General features: G+C 35.8%; 1 protein-coding gene across 4 annotated transcripts in view; it reads left to right on the forward strand.

The window, feature by feature from the left end:
• The window catches only part of XRCC4 (X-ray repair cross complementing 4), a 211,176-nt gene that overhangs the window by 19,176 nt on the left and 167,908 nt on the right, over positions 1 to 24,092 (forward strand). For all 4 annotated transcript variants that reach the window (XM_053664416.1, XM_037142965.2, XM_053664414.1 and 1 more), the window contains exons 2-3: positions 2,925 to 3,073; positions 11,255 to 11,430. In XM_053664416.1, the coding sequence (XP_053520391.1) occupies positions 2,935 to 3,073; positions 11,255 to 11,430 (315 nt within the window). In that variant the 5' untranslated portion in view covers positions 2,925 to 2,934. The remainder of the gene's footprint in view (positions 1 to 2,924; positions 3,074 to 11,254; positions 11,431 to 24,092) is intronic.

A 24,092-nucleotide genomic window follows, 5' to 3' on the forward strand; every position in this document is an offset into this window, starting at 1 on the left:
TATTACTAATTCTTCAATTTGGGGGTATCCTGCGCTCTTATTTTCCGATAGTTTTCTCTTCATTATGGAGGTTTCTCAGCTTCCTTGTGCTATGAGGTAGTACAGCTCTAGCATCTACAATGAAGCATTCTTCCCACCCCCAAAAGACAGAGCTCTACGTAAGTCAGCCTTGTTTTGTGAAGAGCTGACCAAGTGAGTTGTTTCTATTTTCATATTCATTGTCAGTATAATGCTTTATTTATGAGAACATAATAACTTTAAATTGAAAAAGGAAATGAAAAGTTCTGATGTAAAACTTTCCTTTATTAAACTTAATCAGTTGTCAATGAAAGGCCAGTTAGTAATTTACTTCCGGATTTTTGTAACATGTTATGTTTATTGGTCATAAAAATTTGAGGCAAATTTACATTCTTACCTACAAATAAAAAGTTAAAGAAATTCTGTTAGCTTTTTTAGGATCATCTAATAAAGAGATTCATGCTATGTGATTAAAGAATAATTCTCTGTAGTTTTCCATCTTTGAAGTTTGTGCTTTTTCCTAGTTTTGACCTTTTAAATGTTTAATTTTTTGCATATTTGTAACTTTGAGGGCATTTCTTTAGTTTTGTTTTTTAGCTTCTAGAGCGTATGCATCTTTTAATGACACGCACATGGTCAAAGGATATTCCAGTATTAGAAAAAGGTAGTTTTTTGCTTTGAACTAAAAATAATTGTCATAGTGTAGTCCAGTAAGTTTGAGGACAGTCTGGGCAAAATTCTTGAGTGAATTACCAGAAGAAATGGTTTTTGAATTCATAGAAAAAAAACCCTTAACATTAGAAATGAGAGTAGATCACTGAGAAAAAGTCTCAGTGTTAATTTATTCCCCCTTAAAAAATAGTATTGCTACACTGGTAGAGTAGGTAGGTTTTACAAAGGACTCTCCTAAATCCTTGTAACCTAATGGAGATAGCAGCAGTGTACCTACTGAGTAGTGATTGATGTCTCTGAGAGGCTGGTTTCTAATCACAAGCCACAGAAGTCTGTGCTCGAGCTTGTCCTGATAACATTTTACACACATGATTTTCAGACTTAGGAGGGGGTTTTATCAATTTTTTAAGTGGCAAGGTCAGGGAGAGATTGTAAATGTGCTGTATTACAGTAACAGAATCACTATCCATTGTAACTTTGACAAGCTAATTATAAAGTATAAAATTGTACCCCTGCTAAAACAAAGAACCTTACACATATATTCAGCCACATGAATATAAAGGATAGTGTTTAATAAACAGTACTGTGTCAACTACATACATACATGGCAAATATATATCTTGACCACTCCCGACACAATGCACAGAAATCAATTCCAGATGGGTTACAGATCTAAATGTGAGAGATAAAATTTGTAATGCTTTCAGATTGCCATAGAAGAACATGTACTTGTCCAAAGGGTTCTTAAGCAGGGCACAAAAAGTATAACCAGAAATAAATATTTTGATAAATTGTAACTTTGTTAAAATTAAGAACATTTCATCCAAAGATACTGTTATGAGAGTGATAAAGTAAGTTACAGAGTGGGAGAAGGTACTCACAGTACGTATTTCCATAAAAGGGTTAATATTTAAAATATAAAGAACAAATCAAAAGGAAGAACAAATTTAAAAAAGGACAAATCATTAAGAACATCAGTAAGAAAAAGACAACTGAACAGACACTACCCAAGACAGGTTATTCAAGAGCCCAACAAATACATGAAAAGTACTCGTATCATTACTCCTCAAGAAATTAGAATTCAAACTACAATGTAATACTACATAACTATCAAAATGGATAAAATTTAAAAGATGAGAAATGTTTGTAAGGATGCGGAGCAAACTCTCATATTCCAAGTATATTTTGGTATAAACTTTTTAGAAAACTTTTGGCTGTGTAGTACTAAAACTGACCGTATGTATATGTATATACTCTGTAGATACTTGCTAGAATGTTTACAGCAGTACTATTTGCAGTAGTCGAAACCTGGAGAGTATGCATAAATAAACTGTACTTTATCTATATAATGGAATAGTATACAACCATTAGCATGATCTACAACTCTAAGAAACAATTTGGATGAATTTCTCAAGTGTAATGTTGAGCAAAAGAAGCCAGACAGAAAATAAATCATGCTGCATGGTTATATTTACATAAAAGTACAAAAACACTCAAACTCCAATCTCTGCTAGAAGTGAGAAGAGTGGTTATTTGGGGACTTAGTAAGTGGAAGGGACATATTGTGAGGGTCAGTTCTTGTGTGGTCATATTTTTGATTTAGGTATTTCATACATGACTTTGCTCTATGTTATAAAGTTGTATTTTTGATATGTGTACTTCTCCCTGTATATAATACTTCAATACAAAGTTTTAAATATGCAAAGAAAATTGTATTGGTTTTCAACTGGGATACCTTGATATAACACGTTTCTATTATGGGGAGTTCTTGTGTCAGTGGACTGAGTGAGTTGTCACTGAGCCTGAGAATTTTTTTTCTTGCAGAAGGCATGACTGGGTACTGTGAACTCTTGGGTTCTGAGATTTTTTTCTTAGTGTTTGTGCTTATTCTCTTTTTTTCATTTCAAACAATCTTTTTCCAGACAGACATAGGGCTACTGAACCTTGTGCAAAATTTACTTGTCATATTGTTGGAGATAGTAATTTTTATTTAGCTACATAATTTGTGCAAATTATTTGCCATTTATGGGCCTCTGCTTTTCCCATCTAGAAAAATTATGAATCAGTATTGAGCAAAACTAGGATTTGTTGAGTTTGGTGGTTGGCTAACTAATACATTTTTTTAAAATTTATTTTTCTTGGTGCTAGAAGCAGAGAGACCAATACAGAAAACATCACTGTTTGATAGTCACAGTTTCTTGCAAAAATACTCTCATTTTATTCTTCTGTAATAGGTGACCAGAAATGGAGAAAAAAATAAGCAGAATCTGCCTTGCTTCTGAACCTGATATAATTCATTTTCTACAAGTCACTTGGGAGAAAACACTAGGATCTGGTTTTGTTGTTACACTTACAGATGGCCAGTCAGCATGGACCGGGGCAGGTAATGTTAAAAGCAAAATTTCAATAACTTGCTGCTTTTCAGTTCTCATTGATACTTCAAATTAAAGCACTTCTTTAACAGATATTGGGTGAAATTAATGTAAATGCTTTTAATTGTTATTGATGTTTAATTATATACAAATTTATAATATTTAAGGCCATTTTCTATAATTAGTGTTATTAGAAGGATAGAGAAATAAACATGTGCTCCTGCAAATTCTGGTTGCCGTTTGAGCTTTATTACTTGGACTAGATTTGACTTTTTAAATGACCTCTTTATATAAAACATAAATACTACTTTTTACATGTATGTTTTCTGAGGATCTCAGGGAAATATTAGGGGTTGGAGAGGGGCTACAGGCTGGATCAGATGTTTGTGTTGGCTTGGAAGAATAACGTAGTTGTGCTTTTCATTTTATATACTTACGTTGTTTCAATTATTTTCTTAGGTACATGTACCACATGTGTAACAAAACCAAATAGAACTCAAGCCTAAAACTTGTAATTCAAGGTTCAAACCTACATATGAGATTTGGGTAATTATTTTGTAAAATAGACTTTTGACTATTTTTATTTGGTGATAATCTTTTTTAAAAGGCTAATGGTCCTGAAATAATATGTGGATCATGGCAGGTATAAAGTAAAAAATCTGTAATTATGTTTTGCTCATATAGCAAAGTTTTAATATTTTTCTAAAGTATTTTATCAAAAGATTCAAATAATTTTCTTTCGCTATGCAGCAGTCATTTCTATAGTTGTGAGTATGTTTTAGGTAAAATAATTTTGTCATGTTGATTTAAATACTATTTGTATCTTCTATCAACTTTTGAAATATTTCTCTAACATTTGATATTACGACAGTATATCATCTTTTAAAATTACATAAGTTCTGGCTCTGGCTGCTGTGGCTCAGTTGATTGAGTGCTGGCCTATGACCCAAAGATTGACTGTTTGATTCCCAGTCAGGGCACACGCCTGGGTTGCAGGCCAGGTCCCAGTCCAGGGAGCATGAGAGACAACCACACATTGATGTTTGTCTCCCTCTCTTTCTTTCTCCCTCCCCCTCTTTCTAAAGGTAAATTGATAAAATCTCTTAAAAAATTACCTGAGTTCTGAAATTTTGTTTCCTTGTTGAATGTTAAAATTGTTATAACCACAACATTTTTTTTATCCACTCATGTACTGATGGACATTTGGGCTGCCTCCAAATCTTGGCTATTGTAAATAATGCTGCAATAAACATAGAGGGTGCATCTTTTCTTTCAAATTAGTATTTTGAGTTCCTTTGGAATTACTGGGTCATAAGGCAGTCCATTTTTAATTTTTTGATGTTGAGTCAATACTGCTTTCCACAGCAGTTGCACCAGTCTGCACTCCCACCAACAGTGCACGGGGGTTCCCTTTTCCCCACACCCTTGCCAACGCTCATTTGTTAATTTGTAGTGGATGAGTGCTTAAGAGCTGTGGTACATTTACTCAATGGTAAACTTTTCGATCATAAAAAAGGACCCTTTACAACTGCATGGATGAACCTGGAGGACATTATGCTAAGTGAAATAAACCAGTCAGAGAAAGAGAAGTACCATATGATTCCAATGATATGTGGAATCTAGTGAACAAAACAAACTAACAAACAGAATAGAAACAGACTCATAGCTAGAGAACACAATGACAGCTATTAGAGGGTCGAGGGGTTGGGGGGCTGGGTGAAAAAGGTAAAGGGATTAAGCAAAAAAAACTCAAAACAACTCATAGAAACAGACAACAGCTTGGTGATGCCCAGAGTGAAAGTGGGGTTAGGTGTTGGTAGAAGGGGGTATGTGGGGGATAAATGGTGATGGAAGGAGACTTGACTTGGGGTGGTAAGTACGCAATACAATATACAGATGATGTATTATAGAATTATACACTCGAAACCTGTATACATTTATTGACCATTGTCACCCCAGTAAATTCAATAAATTTTAAAAAGCTGTTATATAACATAATCAAACTGAATTTATACTTGCAAGGTTTTGTGTGTGTGTGTCTTTTATGACAGATTGCAAGGAATGCTGATAAAAGGATTATTGTAAAATAAATTTCAAGAGTAATGTTTGAGTACCTATTACAGTTATCTCTTTAAGGTGTAAATTTTTATGTAAGAAACACCAATTATTGGTTGGTTGTTGTAGTGCAGGGGTGGAGGAGAACTTGTCAGGTTTGCTCTGTGTGTGCCAGTGAGGGTGGACGCAGGAGGAACGGTGCTGTTTCAGGGTGAAGGGAGTGCAGGACTCAACACCATGGAGTAGATTAATTCCAGTGGTCTGGGGAGAAGATGGATTCCAACAGCGCAGTCCAGAAGGCGTGCCCAAGTGAAGTGGCTGCTTTTACGTGAGGCATGCTGTATTTATAACTTAAATATTTCTAACTGACAAATGGCTTATTCTGTGTAATGAGGAATTATGTTCAAACAGAGGACCCTGAGGTACTTTAATAACTTTAATTATCAAAGGAAAAGATTACATTTTAATCCAATCAGTAACTCTCATTCACCTAGACAAAGAACAATAATTATACGTTAATTTTTTTGTCATTAAGCATTGGGGAGAAAAAGAGTGATTTTTATGAACACTTAAATCTTAATTTTACCAGAAATTAAAGTTAATTTTACATCAATGAAACATTTTGTTTATGCCATAAAAAATGTGCTTGCAGTTTCTCTTAACATTATTAATAAGAATGTTATTTCACTAGACTGGGTCCATCCAGAGCAGGAACACACTTGGTTTGTCCACTGCTCTATATGAGTATCTTGACCAGCGCTTAGAGCGCACATGCTTAGTGGGTATATATTGGATGTGAAGATGAAAGGATGCCTCAAATACATAAAACTGGTCGGGGAAAAAAGAAAGTGAACCACTCATTTGAGAGTTAGAGTATTGTAAAGTGAAAAATCCAGTTTCATATTTCTTGTTGGCATTACATTTAATGCAGTATATTCTGCAATTTATTTTCCAGCTAATGGAATTTAGGGTGAAAAGCGCGATATCAAATGTCTGTGTTATTTGGTGGGTTGACTTCCTGTACCAAAAAAGCTTTCAAATGGAAAATTTTACAGTTCATTGTATATATATGGTCATTTTATTTTTCAAAGATTGCAAATAAAGTTTTAAATCTCACATAGGTTTTATACTCTCATTATTCATTTCTATTTTCTTATTTAAATTTCAGGGAAAAAATTAAACCAAATAATATAGCATTATTTCCCTGTTTAGTTAAGGCTTATTACATAAATATAATTTGGTTTGGCACTTGATAGATATAGACAGTAATATGATTAAGAACATTGAAACAATTAAATAATTGAAACATGAAAATGGATTTCCTTCCTATACCTCATCCTGTTTTTTTGTACAACTTTTTGATTGCTGCAACCTTCAATTTGGATAATTTTTTTCTCTTTTCATTTGAGTGAAATTAAAAGGATGTGGGGTTCTATTTAATCTCCCACACACTGAACTCACTGATTTCTTTTTCATTAGCAATGTTTTATCTAATGAATGTTTTGGGTCTAATTATCTTGTGGTCTGTCATCACTTCAACATTATAGGGGGTAATATCGGAGGATTAAGTCACAAAGTGGGTTAATGATCGATGACTATTATGTGACTTTTATAAGAATTGCAGTCAGCAGTAAGAAACTTAAATTACTCATCTCTGGAATAGTTTAAATTTCATTGAAGAGTAAATTAAATTTCAGTAATTCTTTAGTATCACATAATTATATCCATTTATATTTGTCATAAACATTGATATTTGGTGACCTATAAAGAGATTATGTGACAAGGCTTAGTAGAAAAAGGATTTTTAATAAAAGCAATAAACTGGGTCCATGATTTGAAACCACCAAGAAACCTAAAGGGATGCGAGGGCTGAGCTCTTCAGACACAAATGTGAGATACGCAGTTTTTGGTTCCTTATACATAAGGATCCAAAAGAAAGGATCTTCTTTCCTTACTTACACTGTCACCTACCCACAAAGAGTGTGAAACAGATGCTTTCTTGGCAGCTGGCTGTCTGAGAAAAATTTCTTGTTTTGTGATCATGTTGGCTGCTTGCTTTGTATAACGTATTATGTGAGTTAGCTGAATCCTTGCTGAATTTTATTGTTTCCATGGCTTTTAATCCTGGTCACTGAAATTTTTGAAGTATTGGATGCTCACAGCTGTGCCTCCTCCAGATGTTCTTAGCACAAAATTCAAAACTGGCGACAAAGTTGTTTTTTTAAGATTGCAGTTCTAAATAGGCAGTGAAAAGTTCATACCTATAGTTACAGGGACAATCCAAGTAAATTAAAAAAACTGGTACCTTCTTATTAAAGATAATTTTTAAAGGGGGAGTATAAGTAGAAAGATTAAACTGACGAACTAAATAGAAATGGAGGCATGGTTACATGGAACTGACTGAAGTGAGTTCCCTCAGAGGGGAAGGAGTTTGGGGGGCTGGGTGAAAGAAGGTGAAGGGATTAAACTAGAAGCATTTGTACATAACACATAGATACAGACAACAGTGTGGTGATAGCCAGAGGGAAAGAGGGGTAAGGGTAGGGAGAGGCTGGCAAGGAGGAGATAAATAGGGATGGAAAGGGACTTCGCTTTGGGCGATGGGCAAATGATATAGTGTGCAGATGATGTTTTGCTGAATTGTACACTTGAAACCTGTGGAGGAGACTTTGCCCTCAAGTCCCCCTGTCCGCCATAGATGAAAGTAAACACCAGCAAGACATGATCTGCTTGGGGAGGAGAGGTGGCCAGTTTCTCAGAGGAAAAAGGCCAGGAGCCCCTTCCTCTAGGGACTTTTATTGGGTTGTAATACACCGGAATACAGGGAGGCAAGGATCAAACAGTAGATAACATTTCAAAGAAATCTTAGGGCTTAGTCTGAGTCAGTGTCTGCCAGGAAAGTGGGTTTGTAGAAACTTTGGGAGACATACTCATTTCCTGCTCAGACCCTTAACACATGAATGAAAGCACTCTTAGCAAAGCAGGTTTCACAGGATTTTTAGGAATTCTTATACCAGATTTGTCCCCGGATACCTCTCTAGCAAGGGAAGGAGCTGCAACCATCCCCATCAAGTTTGCAGGCTTAAGTGCATTAGAGTCAAGAATCGCTTCTCCCAGAGGACATGGGGATGCAGGCTATGTCACATAGCCAGGGGGCAAGGGTCCATTGCTCCCTCTTTGTTGCAGCCCCCTGAGTCCTTCCATGATGGTCCCCCAAGTGATTGAGTCTGGCTTAGGTTGCCCGCCTGCTGTGATGAGTCTTACCCATCATCAATATTGACCATGCTTTGGGGGCAGGGAGAGGAAGCTGAGGCAGCATTTGCTACCAGAGACAAGCTTTTGTCTCCTGTGGCTCACATTCTGGAGGTTGTTCACTCATCCTTAGTCATGGGGGCTAGTTACAATTCCTGAAACCAGGCAGAGCGGTCCCCAACAGAAACCTGTATGGTTTTGTGAACCAGTGTCACCCCGATGACTTCAATTCAAGAAAAAAGAAAGATAATTTTCTTCCATATGCTTTTTCTTCTTAAAAATGAAATATTCCATAATAATCAACATGGCATTCACAGATGGAGTAAGGTAAGAGGGTGTTGAAGACAGCAGCACTTGAAGGTAGGCTCCACGAGGCTGGCATTGTTGTCTCTCCTAAACTGTTGTATTCCCGGTGGCTAGAATAGTGCCCAGCAGACAGTGGATGCTCATAGCATTTTAAAATAAATGAACTGAATCAATACATTCTGTTAAATATTTCCAGATAGGTACCTTGTTATGTTCATGAAATTTAGAAAGCTTTAGATGTTTTATCAATAAGCATCTACTTTTATTTTCTTTTGTGTTTTATAAGTTTGTCTGTATCTGCATTAAGGATGGCTTCTGCAGATTTATTTTTTATTTCTCTGTGAAATAAATGTTTTTTGTAGGTATTTGGAACTGTTCAATATCCAAACACAAACTATGAAATTATTCCTCAATGGGAAGCATTTGTTTCATTATTTTTAGATTGTTTGGGAAGATGTAATACAATATTTACAAGATCAGTAGATTTGATAGTGATGATCATCTTAAATATATGTTTGCTTCAAAGAGAGGGAAAATATGTGAAAGTATTTTAGAAGTTGCAAAGTCACATAACAATATAAGATATTTTTATTCTTTTCAAAGGCTGTGTTGACTCATTTCACTATCAGGCTTGTTATCAAAAATTGCTCGGGAAATATGTGTGGTTTTCCAGACTCTTCCCCATTGCGTGTCATGGGCTTCAGACATTTGCTACCACACAGACTAATATTATGAAAAGCCGGGTTGTATTTTCAGGGATTCTTTAATCAAGATCCCATTGTTTTCTATAGTACTTCATTTTAATATTTTTTAATATCATAGAAGAAAATAATTTATCTACTATCTCATATCTCTGCCTATCTCTAAGCAACAAACAGCAGAGAGACGTAAATATGAATCCTAGGTTCACCACTTCCTGCCTCCGTGACCCTAGACTGTTATGTGATCTCTCTGAGCCTCAGTTTTCTCATTTATGAAATGAAAGTAATGTCTATCTCAGTGTTGAGGGATGAAATAGATAAATGTACCCTTTAAATATAAAAGTATAGAACCATATGGTCTTTCATCTTTATGGTAGTCTGACTAGACAGAAAACCACCCAATCACACATACTCCAAACAAATGTAGATTACACCTTGTAATTTCAAAAGCAAGCAGATACATTGCAGCTTTTGAATGGAAGAAAGGTCTTCAGGTTCCATGTCTGAAGAGATAACCTGAAAACCAGAGGGCTTGATGGGAAGTAAAGCTTAATTATAGGTTCATGGAATATCTGAACCGCATATATGTCTAATGTCTGTGTCTGTAATACTTGAGTGGGGTATAATGTTAAGACCGCAGGCCTCTTAAGGAATTAGAGCTGAGCTGTCCATATAAAGAAAGGAACCTAGAAGTTTATCCCATTCATGGAATCACCTTAAAACAAAACAAAACGAAAACCCAAAACTGGATTCTGGTTGGGGATGCAGCACAGATTCATCAATGAGAGATATGAGTGAATAACCCAACAAAAATAAGAGCCTTAAGTCTCTGTTATGTTTGGGTGGGAGGTTTAAATTTAAATTTTTTTGCCTCACATGTAAAAACCAAGCTGGGAAATTAACTTTCAAAATTGGTCTGGAATGGTGACACCCCACAGGGACTCCAGGAAGGGCAAATGAGAAGCCTCCATTTAATGCCACCTCTGCTGCCCAGAGCTCTTGCTGCTCTGTCGGAGAGCCATGCTAACTCATGGCCATGCAGAAAGGGCAAGAAGAGAAGAACGAGAAGGTATAAGCAGAAGAAATGGAATTAATACCCAGAACCATGCATAAAGACCAATCCGAAAGAGATTTTAAATATATTTAAAGCCTTCAAATATTTACAAGGAGAGTGTAACAAGAACCAGGATATTATGAAAAATAAATAGTATCTAAAATTGAAAATATGGTTACTGAAGTGAGTTATTTATGGATGAGTAAAACATGAACTTTAAAAGTACCCAGATGAGAGAACTGGAAGGCAGATCTCTAGTATAGTGTATGTTGTAGAGGAGACACTATAAATATTAGTTCCCTTCTTTTTCCTTCATCATCACGTCCATTCACATCTCCTGTTGTTGGCACATAATGACAAATAGTACGAACTCCACTGCTACTTTCATTTGACTCTGCCCATGTGAGAAATAGACTGTTGACTATTTAATATCTTTAGTGATAGAGGCAGGGAAGAAAGATGTAGTGAAATACTTAGCTGATTAATGATTATAGGGAATAATTTCTCTGGCTGTGACCTAGTAGCAGGTACATAGGGGAGTAGTTTCAGCGGTAATTGCTAGTGCATGCATTTCATCTGAGAAGAGAAAGAATAGAATGCAAGGAGCCCAATGCTCTCAGGTGAGATTTGAAACTAAATGCATTTGTCACAAAGTAAGTTCAGTTAAAAGGTATAATTTGATTTAAATATGTATGGTGTGGGGTTTGGCTTTACTTTTTAAAATTTCTGTTGCATAAGTGACAAATTAATAGCAACAGGTAAAGAACTATTTTTATGTTTAGAAATTTACTTTTTATTAATTTTTTTATGAATGTTTTTCATAGTTTGTGAATCAGCAATTTCCCAAGAAGCTGATGACATGGCAATGGAGAGAGAGAAATATGTTGATGAGCTGAGAAAAGCATTGCTGTCGGGAGCAGGACCGGCCACGGCATACACGTTTCATTTTTCTAAAGAGTCTTGTCATTTCTCCTTTGAGAAAAGCCTGAAAGATGTTTCAGTAAGTAAAACTTTCCAAAGTGTGGTGCGATGTCAGAGCTCTTATGGGGAATTATTGACGTAGCTAGCATATTATTCCCAGAATACCTAAAAAATGAAAGTTTGAAAAGTACTTGATTTCCAAGTGGGAAGAGTGCTTCAAAGTTACAGTCAATGCTTTATCTTAATAAATTATGAAAACTAATGTATTTACTTTTTAATGCTTTAAATAAGTATTTTAGAGATAATTACATGAATGAGCAGTTCTGAAAAACAAGGTCCAAAGTTTTAGACATTGAGACAAACTTATTGAAATAAGTTTGGTGAAATAGTGATTTAAGAAAGAAAGTAATATATTTACCTTTGAATATTTAATAATCATGACATTTTTTACTTATTAGAATGTATTTGAAATTATAAAATGATATAATTAAGTATAGTAGGACTTATAATTAGGAATTAAGATGTTTTATTTATATTATCAAACTTAAAATATTAAAATATAAATAATTCAACCCAGACTTTCCAAAACTTAATGCTTTACCGACAAGAATATCTGCTATTTGTCCTGCTTAGTTCCTACACCAATTCACATGAAGACAAGTGGTTTATTTATCAAAAGTATTATGCTTACTATTTCTATATTTTACCCAAGATTATGCAATGATTAGAGATTAAATTATTGGCACTTGGCCAGTCGTTTACCAAGCAGATATGAGGTCTGTGGTAGAAGAAAAGGAGGGCCCCCTATATGACATTAAGTTTAAAGACAGTGATTGACAATGTAGGCTAGAACTAAATTGAAATTAAAAAAATGTTTTTAAAAGCCTCTTGTATTCAGAGTGAGTAAGGCTATTTACTTCATCAATTAGAGAAATATTTGAAGCAATGAATTAAACCATTTAAAAATATATATATTATCATATAGACTGAAGGGGTGTCCAACCTTTTGGTGTCTTTAGGCCACATTGGAAGAAGAAGGGTTGTCTTGGACCACACATTAAATACACAAACACTAACAAAAACCAATGAGCAAAAAAAAGAGGTCCATGCATAATTTTTGTGATACTCACCACCACAGATAGGCAAAAAAGCCCTCATATTATAACCATAATTATGCTGCAGCCCTTTTGATAATCTTTTAAAATCATCGAGTGGGCCCAAAATTTGTAATCACTAATATGGAAAATTTACATATCTAAGTAATAAAATATAATATAAAACTTAGTAATAAAACTATTGTTTTAAGTAAACTTTATGATTTTGTATTGGGCCACATTCATAACCATCCCGGACTGCATGCGACCCACAGGCTGAGGGACACCCCCGATGCAGAGAATATTAGAGACATTGGCTTCAGTAATTACTTCTTTTTAAAAGATACACACTTTTTCTAATTTAGCTGCCAATGTAAGTAAGTTTCAATAAGCCAAGCCCTTAAAAGGATCATTTAAAATAGGTTAATAAGTAAGAAGGTTTGAGCTGGCTACTGAAATTTTATTATTTTTCACAGTGTTCTTTTCTGCACAGGTCAGTGATGCCCTCTATATACCACAGTACTGCTGATGGTTTCTTGTAATATTTTGAAGCAGATAATTGTCAAATTGGGAGTAATGCCATTTTCCATTCAACATTTCTGTTCAATTTGTATGTAAGAACTAACATTTCATGCAGCCAGTTTCTCTTTTTCATATGTTTTGTGTATACTGAAGCATAACAAATTCCAAGTTTGTGAGGTATCTTTGAACCCTGAAAGGCTTTGCGTGTCTTTGACTCAGTGAAAAGTGGGGTTTGGTATCTTGGGCATGGATGGAGTACTTGCCATGTTTGGCTGTACATCTGGTTTTGCTGCTTCTATGAAGAAAGAACTTCAAGTCCTCATGACTCATGTCTTACAATTGGCTTGGCACATACCAGCATCAGAAACTGACAGTAATCCAGAAGGAGAGCTTGCTCACCACTCTGGAACCATCCATTTTATCGGAGCCAAAGTCTTCAGCCCCTACATTTTCAACAGGTTTCCTCAAGAAATGGAAACAGAGAAAGAGATTCCCAGTAATTGAGAAATGTGTTAGTTTCCTAAAGGATATGTCTTAAATCACTATGTTGCAGTTTAGAGAGCTGCCTCCTTATTTATTCATTTACTAAATGCTTATGAGGGTAAAAAAGGCTACTCTCAGAGAGACAAGAAGGACTTTATTCATGGTTTGGCTTTCTTGGGGGATATTTTTGGATGTTTGAATGAGGTAAAACTTTCAGTTCTCTCAGCCTTATGGATGCAGATGAAAATCACAAGTCCATCTGGCCAAACTGCCTTGGTAACCCTCCAGTGCTGCAGGATGTGTTTCCACAAATTGAATTTCAGAGGGACAATATCTTGTAAATTTATCTGCTGGCAAACATTTTCAGACAATTGGAAACATGGCAGAATACTTTGTTTAAGGTTAATTGTGCTTTGGTGACCTAAAAGTTTAAATAGGGTTTGTAATACTTTCCTTGTTGATACAGACATCTGATTATTGCCAAACATGACCTCCTACACTTGGAATAAAAGAAAAGAATGAATGTAGATTCCACTCACAAAATTGCAGTGTATTCTGTTGTTTGTTGACATGAGGTTACTCTCTTGTGGCAAAGTGTATCCCATGACTTTTCATTGTATTTGCTGCTAGAGTCATAATGCTGAGTCTGGGTTTCTAAGCATTTGTTGCCAAATGAAGAATTTGTATGTTTTTAATTCTGTGTTGGTGATCACTACACAGTATGAGCATTTCAAATATTCAAGTCATACAAGACATTTGAAATTTATAATTATATCAAGTTTTCTTTCTATTTTTTTAAAAGGAGAGCCACTAATTTGTATACTTAAAAACTGTTTTTTGGAAATATTATCTTGCGTTTTATCAGTGAGAGAATTGTCAATTTCCAAAGCCATGAAATATTTTAAATGTATAATGTGTATGTCGATGTTTATATACATTTTGGGAAGTGGGGAGTGGGTGCATGGTTTTCATGAGATTGCTTTTGAGTTCAAAACACCCAGAATTTTATTTATGCTCTAATTGGCTTTTCTTTATAGATAATATAGATGCTTTATAGATAATTAAGCTAAAGTAATTAGCTTAATTCCCATTGCAATAAATGTTAATGTCCTACTAGATACTAACTCTTTTTCTCTGTACAGTACAAACCTTTGGGACCATCACTGTTGTTCTTTAGTTGGCAGTAGATTGTAGTGGATAAAAGCGTACTCTAGTGCCAGCAATTGGAACTCATCTCTTTTGTTAAGTACTGCAATCTACTCTGAAGACTACTTTGGACTTTGTGTCATTGTTTTCCCTCTGCCTTTCACAATTCATACTGATTTTACAGTATTATATGCTTTGTCATGCAAATAATTTATCTTAATTAATGTCTTCCTCTTTCTTTTTTTGCTTTCATAACTTGCTCTGTTTCTTTAGAAACAGTTTCATTCATGACCTACAAAAAAAGCATGCGAAACCCTGATAGCCCTGGTCGGGTGGCTCAGCTCAGTCACAGCATTGTCCTTTACACCAAAAGGTTTTGGGTTTGATTCCTAGTCAGGACACACATCTAGACTGTGGCTTCAGTCCTAGGTCAGGACGTTTACTGGAGGGAACTGATCAGTGCTTCACTCTCACATCCATGTTTCCCTCTCTTTCTCTCTCCTTCCCTCCTTCCTTTCTTCTCTCTCCAAAGTCAATAAATACATCGTCAGGTAAGGATTAAAAAAAAGACCTAATTATTTTTGATAAGAATAGCCTTGGGCACATCATTTAGCTTGCTCACTTTTCTCTTTTCTCATCTATAACATTTTAAAATGATTTCTTAGGTTTATTTTAGGTCATTTAAAATAGTGTAGTTTTTTATTTCTAAAAGCAGTCCTAAAGAAGGAAAGCAAAGAGGTTTGAAGGAAAATTAAATATGTTAAGTAAAGAGACACACAAGCACACAGGAGAACTGATTACGGGTCTTTAACTGGTTTCTGGCAGAGTCTTTTTGTATTTCCTTTCCTTCTGTCTCTCTGCCCCTACCATCAGCCGTTGGCTTGGGATACAGTTTAGGCTGAAAATATTATAACTTGAATAGCATGGAAGTTTGTTTTCCTCCGATGTAAAACTCCAAATTGGCAGTCCTGGATTAATACGACGGCTTTATGATGTTGGAGGCTCAGGTTTCTTTAATCATGTTGCTTTGTCATTTTTAACAGGTAGTTTTTATCTAATGGTCCAGATGGCTGCTCTAGCTTCATTATTATGTTCACCTTTCAGGCAACAGAACCAAGTTAAAGAGAAAATAGAGTTCTGGACCTTTTCTTTTAGGCCATCACCCCAAAATTGTATGCATTACTTTTGCTCACACACATTCCATTGTCCAGAACTAAGTCACATGGCTTTATCTAGCTACAAGCCAGTTTATGAAATGTGATTTCTTATGTTCTATGCCCAGAAATTTCCATTACTCTGTAGAGAGTGGACGGTGGATGGTGAGGGGCAGCTAGCAGTCTCTGCATGTTAACATTCAGGAAAGATTGAAATGTCATTCAGAAAGGCTCACTTTGATTATTGTAAGGGTATTTATTCCCCAAATACTTTTATTACAAATACATGGTTCAGTCATATTTTAATTAAAAATTTTTGAACATATGGTGAAGTACAGGCTAAGTATATCCCACAGTATGTTGTGACTTTTTCTTAAGTGGAAAATGAATTCAACTTCAAACATTCTCCCTACAATTATTTAACTTACATTTCTTAGATATATAAAAATCAGGTAAAATAAATTAGCCAAAAGCAGCCAAAGTTGTTTTTAAAAACAGCAGTCCAAAATTCTATATTATTGCCATGTGTCCCTGTGGTTTAGGGGACTTTAAATTTAAATGGCTATTTCCAGATGAAATATCAGAATTGGAGCATTTATTATGATTCTCTGCCAAATACTTTGTCAAAAATAGTAACAACTTTCAGGTTTGTGGGAGTATGGATTGAATTTGTGTTGTTTGAATGTCTGAAAAAGAAATTGTACTATTCTTTATTTCTATGGTAAATGTATTTGTATACATCTGCCATTTTATATTAAACAGTTTATAATTTCCTGACCATTTTGGAATGTGGAACTTTTACTTACAAGTAATGTAAATGGTGCAGAAATCCTATGCAAAGTATGTATTTTCTAGTTTATAGAAGAGACTCTAGAATTATTGCTTTAAAAATTAATTGTTAGTTATATGATTTTGTCTTTGAGAACTGATTTCTTGCTTTGTTTTACTCTGATTTAAAATGTTAAAAATATAGTAAAAAAAGAAAAAAAACAAAATGTTTATAAATTTAATTTTAAAACATTTATGGAAAATTTAAGTCATGTCTAATAAAACCTTTATAAAAGCTTGAAAAAAGAAACATCTCAAAGTCATTATATTTTAATTTTTTTCAGTTACTCTGGGATTGTTTAGGAAAAAACCAACTTATAATAAAAGTAGAAGTGGATGGTAGCATATAAAAACTATGCTGTAAAGGCTTTTGTGTGTTAATACCAATCTCTGCTTGTTACTTTTCAGTTAATCTCTTAACATCTACTTTCACTTCATCATGCGGTCTGGGCTGTGTCAGTCTTCATACGTGCGGACACGGGTGCTGGGAGCATAAGGGAGTCCCTAAGGAAGGCAGAGTTATGTAGGGGGGAATCCAGGCCTGTGTCTTATGAATCCAAAATCTTTTCTTAAAATTATTTTTGTTTAAGTGTAATGTACATAGAATAAAATGTTAAATGCACAGTTTTATCACCATAGGTAATTCCTTCATACCTCTGCAGTCACTCCCCAATTACCTCCTTCCATCTCCCCACTCTGCTCACCTTCCAGCCCCGCGCAGCCGCTGGGCTGTCAGTATAGATGGTCTGTTTTAGAATTTCTTGTAGATGGAACCACACTCCTGTGTGTAACTGTACATAGTGTAATGTTTTTGAGGATCATCATTGCCTTGTGTAGCAGCAGTTCCTTCCGATTGCTGAGTAGTATTCTATTATACGGATATACCACGTTCACTATTAGATAGATATGTGGGTGGTTCCCAGTTGTGGGCTACTGCGAATAAAACAGCTGTGTACATTTATGTATAAATCTTTTCATGGATAGGTTTTTAAAAAATCTTTAAGCCTTTATGGAGTTCTTTGTATATTCAGCATGCTAGTTGTTTAGTAGATATAGGATTTAGAAATACCTTATTTCTTTTTGTGGAAGAAGAGGAGAAATTAATTTCGAATGAGTCATTTTTGTTTTTTTTCTTTTAAGGACCATGCTTTTAGTGTAATATATAATAAATTTATTTTCTTCTAAGAGCTCATATATGAGTTTTTTAGTTTTACATTTAGACCTTATGTTGTTTTTTATTTAATTTTTATATATAGTGTGAGGTATGGATTGAAGTTAAATTTTTATGTATGGATGTTTCAGTTTTTCTAGCACCATTTGTTGAATTCTGCATTGCACTTTGTTGAAAATCACTTGACTAGATATGTCTATATACATATATAAATCTGTGTCTAGACTTTGTTCTGCTCTATTGATCGATATTCATTTAGTGCAAAACCCTAAACTGTTTCAATTACTTACTCTAATTCTGAGTGAATTTGAACACCTTTTTTTGTATATTGTCGGTTTGTGTCTTTTTTGTTATTGTTTCTATTGGGTTTTAGTCTTCTCTCCAATTTTACCAGTTCTTTATATATTAGAGACATTAACCCTTTTTGGGGTATTACTTAATTTTATTTTCTAAAATTATATTTTATTGATTATGTTATTGCAGTTGTCCTGATTTTTCCCCTTTTGCCCCCTCCACCAGCGCCCTCCTCTACCCAGGCTCTTTCTCAGGCAATCCACACACCATTGTTCATGTCCATGGGTCATGTGTGTAAGTTCTTTGGCTACTCCATTTCCTGTACTGATCTTTACATCCTCATGGTTATTCTGTAACTACCCATTTGAACTTCTTAATCCCCTCACCTCTTCACCCATTCCCCCACACCCTCCTCCCATCTGGCAACCATAAAACACTCTCTGTATCCATGGTTCTGTCTGTTTTTGTTTGCTTAGTTTATTTTTTAGAGTCAATTGTTGATAGATATGTATTTTTTGCCATTTTATTGTTCATAGTTTTGATCTTTTAAAAAAATAAGTTCTTTTAACATTCTATATAATAATGGTTTGGTGATGATGAGTTAACTCCTTTAGTCTTTTCTTGTCTGGGAAGCTCTTTATCTGCCCTTTGATTCTAAATGATAGCTTCACTGGGTAGAACAGTCTTGGTTGTAGATCCTCGCTTTTCATGACTTTGAATATTTCTTGCCAATCCCTTCTAGCTTGCAAAATTTCTTTTGCGAAATCAGCTGACAGTCTTATGGGAAGTTCCAAAAGAAGTAGGTAACTAACTTCTTTTCTCTTGCTGCTTTTAAGATTTCTTATGTTTAACATTTGGCATGTTAATTATGACATGTCTTGGGGTGGGCCTCTTTGCATCCATCTTGTTTGGGACTGTCTGTGCTTCCTGGACTTGCATGTGTGTTTCCTTCACCAAATTAGGGAGTTTCCTTTCATTATTTTTTCAAATAAATTTCCAATTTTTTTATTCTTTCTCTTCTTCTGTCACTCTTATGATGTGTATGTTGGACCTCTGGAAGTTGTCATAGAGGCTGCTTATACTATCCTCATTTTTTGGGGGGATTTCTTTTTTTCTTGTTGTTCTAGTTGTTTGTTTTTTGCTTCCTTATGTTCCAAATCATTGATCTGATTCTTGCCTTTATCCACTTTCCCATTGTTTCTCTGTAAATTGTTCTTTATTCACTTCTGACTGGATTTTTTTGTGTGCTGCTGAGGTCCTTACTAAGTTCCTTGAGCATCCTTATCATCAGCACCCAGACCAGTTAGCTGCAAAGATTGGTTGTGACCACTGACCACCCACCTCCACCCTCTGTGGAATATCAGCTGTGCAGAGGCACAGTGGTAGTGCTCTGATGTGGTCTGTAGCTGTCCCCTGGGTACACTGGCCCCGGGGTTTCCCTGGTGGTGCAGACCAAGGTCAGCCCCCACCTAGGTTTTGCCTGGGGCCACCCTGCCTGAGCTATAAAGCAATCTGAGATGGCTGTGTCCTGTGGTGGGTTTGGAGATTCTCAGGCGAAGCCAAGCTGTGAATCTAGGTTGGCTGCTGCTAGTGCCTGGCCTGGGCCTCACTCAGACCAGCTATTGCTTGTTTGAAAAGATTTAGGAAGTTGTGAACCATGAACCAAGACCAGTCATTCATATGGAAAAACAGCTTGGGTGGGTCTGTTAGTTGGGTGGGGTGGAGTCTGCTGGGATCTCCAAGGCCAGTTAAACAGTGTTAGGCAAGTTGATAGATATGGCACCAGCTTGTGTTCTCTTTGGCTCCCTGGGGTGAGGGGAAGGCTTAAGAAAGGGACAGTAGCATCTGTTCACCTTGATGCCAGACACTTCAGTATCTCCCTGTACGCCACTGGTACCTTTCAAGCTGCTATCCTGGTGCCTGAGCTCAGAGGGAGAGAGTCTGAGTAGCCGAGTCCATGTGTGGGTTCTGTAAGAGGAACTGCTTGGGGACTCCAGAAATTTCTTCCTCTTACTCAATCGCCACTGATTTTTGCAACCAGAAGTTGTGAGGACTTATCTTCCTAGCACTGGAAGCCTGGGCTGGGAAGCCTGGTGTGGGTCTGGGAATCCTTGTTCCCCAGACATCCTTCCCAAAAGTGTACCCACCACAAGGGAAAGCGAGACAAGCGCATTCGAGTCTGCAACCCTCCTACCAGACTGGATGGATGTGGTTTCTTTAATGGAAGTCCGCTGTCAGACTTCCATTCAGCTTGATTTCTAATGGTTCTCAGTGATGGTTTTTCTATATTTTAGTTGCAGTTTTGATGTGGTTGAGCAAAGAGGCAAGCCACATTTGCCAACACCACTATCTTGACCAGCAGTCAAGTATTACTTATTTTAAAGTGCTATAGTAAAATTTATTCAGTCAGTATGCTTCTTTGATGTTAACTTTCCAAAACATTAATCTGGAACAGGTCAGGTCTCAGGTATTCTGGGTAAATAGTCTTGTAGTGAAAAATAAAATAATGGTTTTTTAATCTCTTTGTGGCAGAAAATGAATCAGAGATCTTGGTTACTTAGGCATGGTTCCTCTTATTCTTCAAATACCCTTTATGTATACTGGGCTATGGGGAGTGCTCATTTTTGTGGGTGTGTGAAAGTGCCTTACTCTTCGAGAAGTTTTCACTTTATGTCTCCTTTTGTAAATAACTTGTTGCCTTCCTTTGTATTGCTGTAGGTTTTCTATATTTTATAATTCTATTTAGATTTAGTTGCTGTAATGGCTGCCCAATGTTTGGAATTGTTACATTTCACTCTTTTACTATGCTTAATAGTGAAAATACCAGCATGTGCCATATGTTATGCTACATACAACCCTAACGATTTTTTCAAATAGGTCCTGTTATCATCTCAGTATTATGGACGGATATTAATTTATAGAGGAAACTAACACTCAGTGGATGTACCTTATGCAAAGCCCAGTAGCTAATGAGTGTCAGGCTGGGGTTGTGACTTCAAAGCATATGGGGCAGGGAACTATCATGCTATATTTAATATCACTTAATTTTATACGTAGTTAATTGCTCGAATGTTTATTTATTTGATGTATTAAAGTTCTGTGGCATTCGTGATATTCCATTTGTACAGTGGGGAGGGCCTTGGCTCAGGGAGCAGCAGTCAAAGGAAAGATCTGGCGAGACCAGTTGTGCATCCACGGGCAGCCAGTGTACTGAGTCGTGCTGGCCAAGTTGGTGAGGCTCCTTGAAATTTTGTCAGGGTAAGAGTCCTTGCGTATTAAATAATCCAATTCTGATTATATTGGCACAACGAACCCATTTTTACATGGCTACTGGATGATGTCCTAGAGTCACCCATTTCCTTTGTATGTTGTTTCACAATCCTTATTCAGAGATCTAGTTGTGATCTTACTTTTATTTAAAGTGCTAAATATTAGACATTATTCAAATTTCCTTCAGGAACATTACCTGTTTAAATCATTTTCACAAATCCTTGGTTAGCATAAATGTTTTTCAATGGATCTGTTTGTCACTTTTATATGTGATACTTATGATACAATTTATACTATTCAGCCAGTCTTACTTGGTGCCACTGAAATATAGAGATCTAAATAGTTATCACTAACGGAATACTGTTTGATGAAAAGGGATAAACTTTTTGTGTATTATTATAGCGGCTCCTTATAGTCCTATAGAATAGATATAGTTATTTGTTAGAGTGATTCAAAGATTAAATGATTTACCAAGTCCCTCCTCCAGTGCTGTCTGATATTTGGAGGATCAGTTTTGTTACTTTTTTTAAACAATCTTTATACCAAAAATACTAAGCTAAGGTAAGGTCTGTTGTACATATAAATGGAATGAAAATGTAGAAATGTAATATAAGAACATTAAGTTACTTAATTATAAAGATATTCACTAATTTTTTATCACAAGTCCAAGAAACCTGATTAAATTATCTCTTTATTTAAAAAACTGGCAAAAGAAAATTTTTTTATTATATTGTGGGATTGATAGGTACCATTTCTTTTATTTCTTATGCCTCTTTTGATCCATATGTTCATCTGGTATCATTTCCTTTTAGCCTGAAAGAAGTCCCTTTAGTATTGATTATTTTTTAAAAAATGTACTTTGTTGATTATGCTATTACAGTTGTCCAGATTTTCCCCCTTTGCTCACCTCCACCTGGTTCCCCCATTCCCTCCAGTAATTCTCCCCATTAGTTCATGTCCATGGGTCATACATACAAGTTCTTTGGCTACTCCATTTCCTGTACTGTCTTTTTTTTTTTTTCCGCATTTTTAAAAAAATTTTTATTTACTTATTTTTCAAGTACAGTTTTCTGTGTCTATCTCCCATTCCAGCCCACCCCTCCCCCATGCACCCCACCTCCCTCCCATTTCCACCCCCCTTAGTTATTGTCCCTGTGTCCTTCATACTTGTTCCTCTAAATCCCTCTCATTTTTTCCCCTTAAATTCCCTCCCCTCTGGTCGCTGTCCCCCTGTTCTCTATTGCAGTGTATTTGTTTTTATTTTGCTTGCTTGTCTGTTTTGTTGTTTAGCTTCCTGGTAAAGGTGAGATCATATGCTATTTTGTCTTGTTCTTGATCTTAGTGGAAAAGCTTTAGTTTTTGCCCATTGAGTATGATGTTGGCTGTAGGTCTCTCATATTTGGCCTTTATTATGTTGAGGAATGCTCCCTCTATTCCCATTTTGCTGAGTGTTTTTATCATAAATGGGTGTTGTACCTTATCAAAAGCTTTTTCCACGTCTATTGATATGATCATGTGGTTTTTGTCTTTGCTTTTGTTTATGCGATGTATTACATTTACTGATTTGCGAATATTGAACTGTCCTTGCATCCCTGGGATGAATCCCACTTGGTCATGGTGTATGATCTTTTTGATATATTGTTGGATGCGATTTGCCAATATTTTGTTGAGGATTTTAGCGGCTATGTTCATCAGCGATATTGGCCTGAAGTTCTCTTTCTTTGTTGTGTCTCTATCTGGTTTTGGAATTAAGATGATGCTGGCTTCCTAAAAAGAATTTGGGAGTTTTCCATCCTTCTGGATTTTTTGGAATAGTCTGTGGAGAATAGGGGTTAGCTCTTCCTTAAATGCTTTGTAGAATTCTCCTGTGAAACCATCTGGTCCTGGGCTTTTGTGTGATGGGAGTTTTTTGATTACTGCTTCAATTTCTTTTGCTGTTATTGGTGTATTCAGGTTTTCTGCTTCTTTTTCACTGAGTTTTGGAAGATTGTATTTTTCTAGAAATGTGTCCATTTCCCCTAGGTTTTCAAATTTCTTGGCATACAGTTCTTCATAGTAATTTCTTACAATCCCTTCTATTTCTGTGGTATCAGTTGTAATCTCTCCTCTTTCATTTCTGATTGTGTTTGTTTGTTTCCTCTCTCTTCTTTTCTTGATGAGCCTACTTAAAGGCTTGTCTATTTTGTTTATCTTCTCAAAGAACCAACTTCTGGATTCATCGATCCTTAGAATTGTGCTTTTAGTCTCTACGTCATTTAGTTCTGCTCTGATCTTGGTTATTTCCTTCCTTCTGCTTGCTCTGGGCTGTCTTTGTTGTTGTTCCTCAAGTTCTTGTGGGTGTAGGGTTAGTTTGTTTGTTTGAAATGTTTGTAACTTCTTTAGGTAGTCCTGTATTGCTATAAACTTCCCTCTGAGGACTGCCTTCACTGTGTCCCATAAGTTTTGGGTTGTTGTGAGTTCATTTTCATTTGTTTCCAGAAATGTTTTGATTTCATCCCTAATTTCTTTCTTGACCCTTCCTTGTTTAATAGCATACCATTCAGTCTCCATGATTTTGGGTGCTTTGAGTTTTTTCCTTTGGGGTTGGTTTCCAATTTCAGTCCCTTGTGGTCAGAGAGGATGCTTGGTATGATTTCAATTTTCTTGAATTTTTTGAGGCTCGTTTTGTGTCCTATCATGTGGTCTACCTTTGAGAATGTTCCATGTGCATTTGAAAAGAATGTGTATTTAGCTTCTTTGGGGTGAAGAGCTCTGTATATATCAGGTCCATTTCATCTAG

This window comes from Artibeus jamaicensis, unplaced genomic scaffold (assembly GCF_021234435.1).
Source record: "Artibeus jamaicensis isolate MK-2021 breed Jamaican fruit bat unplaced genomic scaffold, CSHL_Jam_final contig_373, whole genome shotgun sequence".
In the NCBI taxonomy this organism is placed as follows: Eukaryota; Metazoa; Chordata; class Mammalia; order Chiroptera; family Phyllostomidae; genus Artibeus; species Artibeus jamaicensis.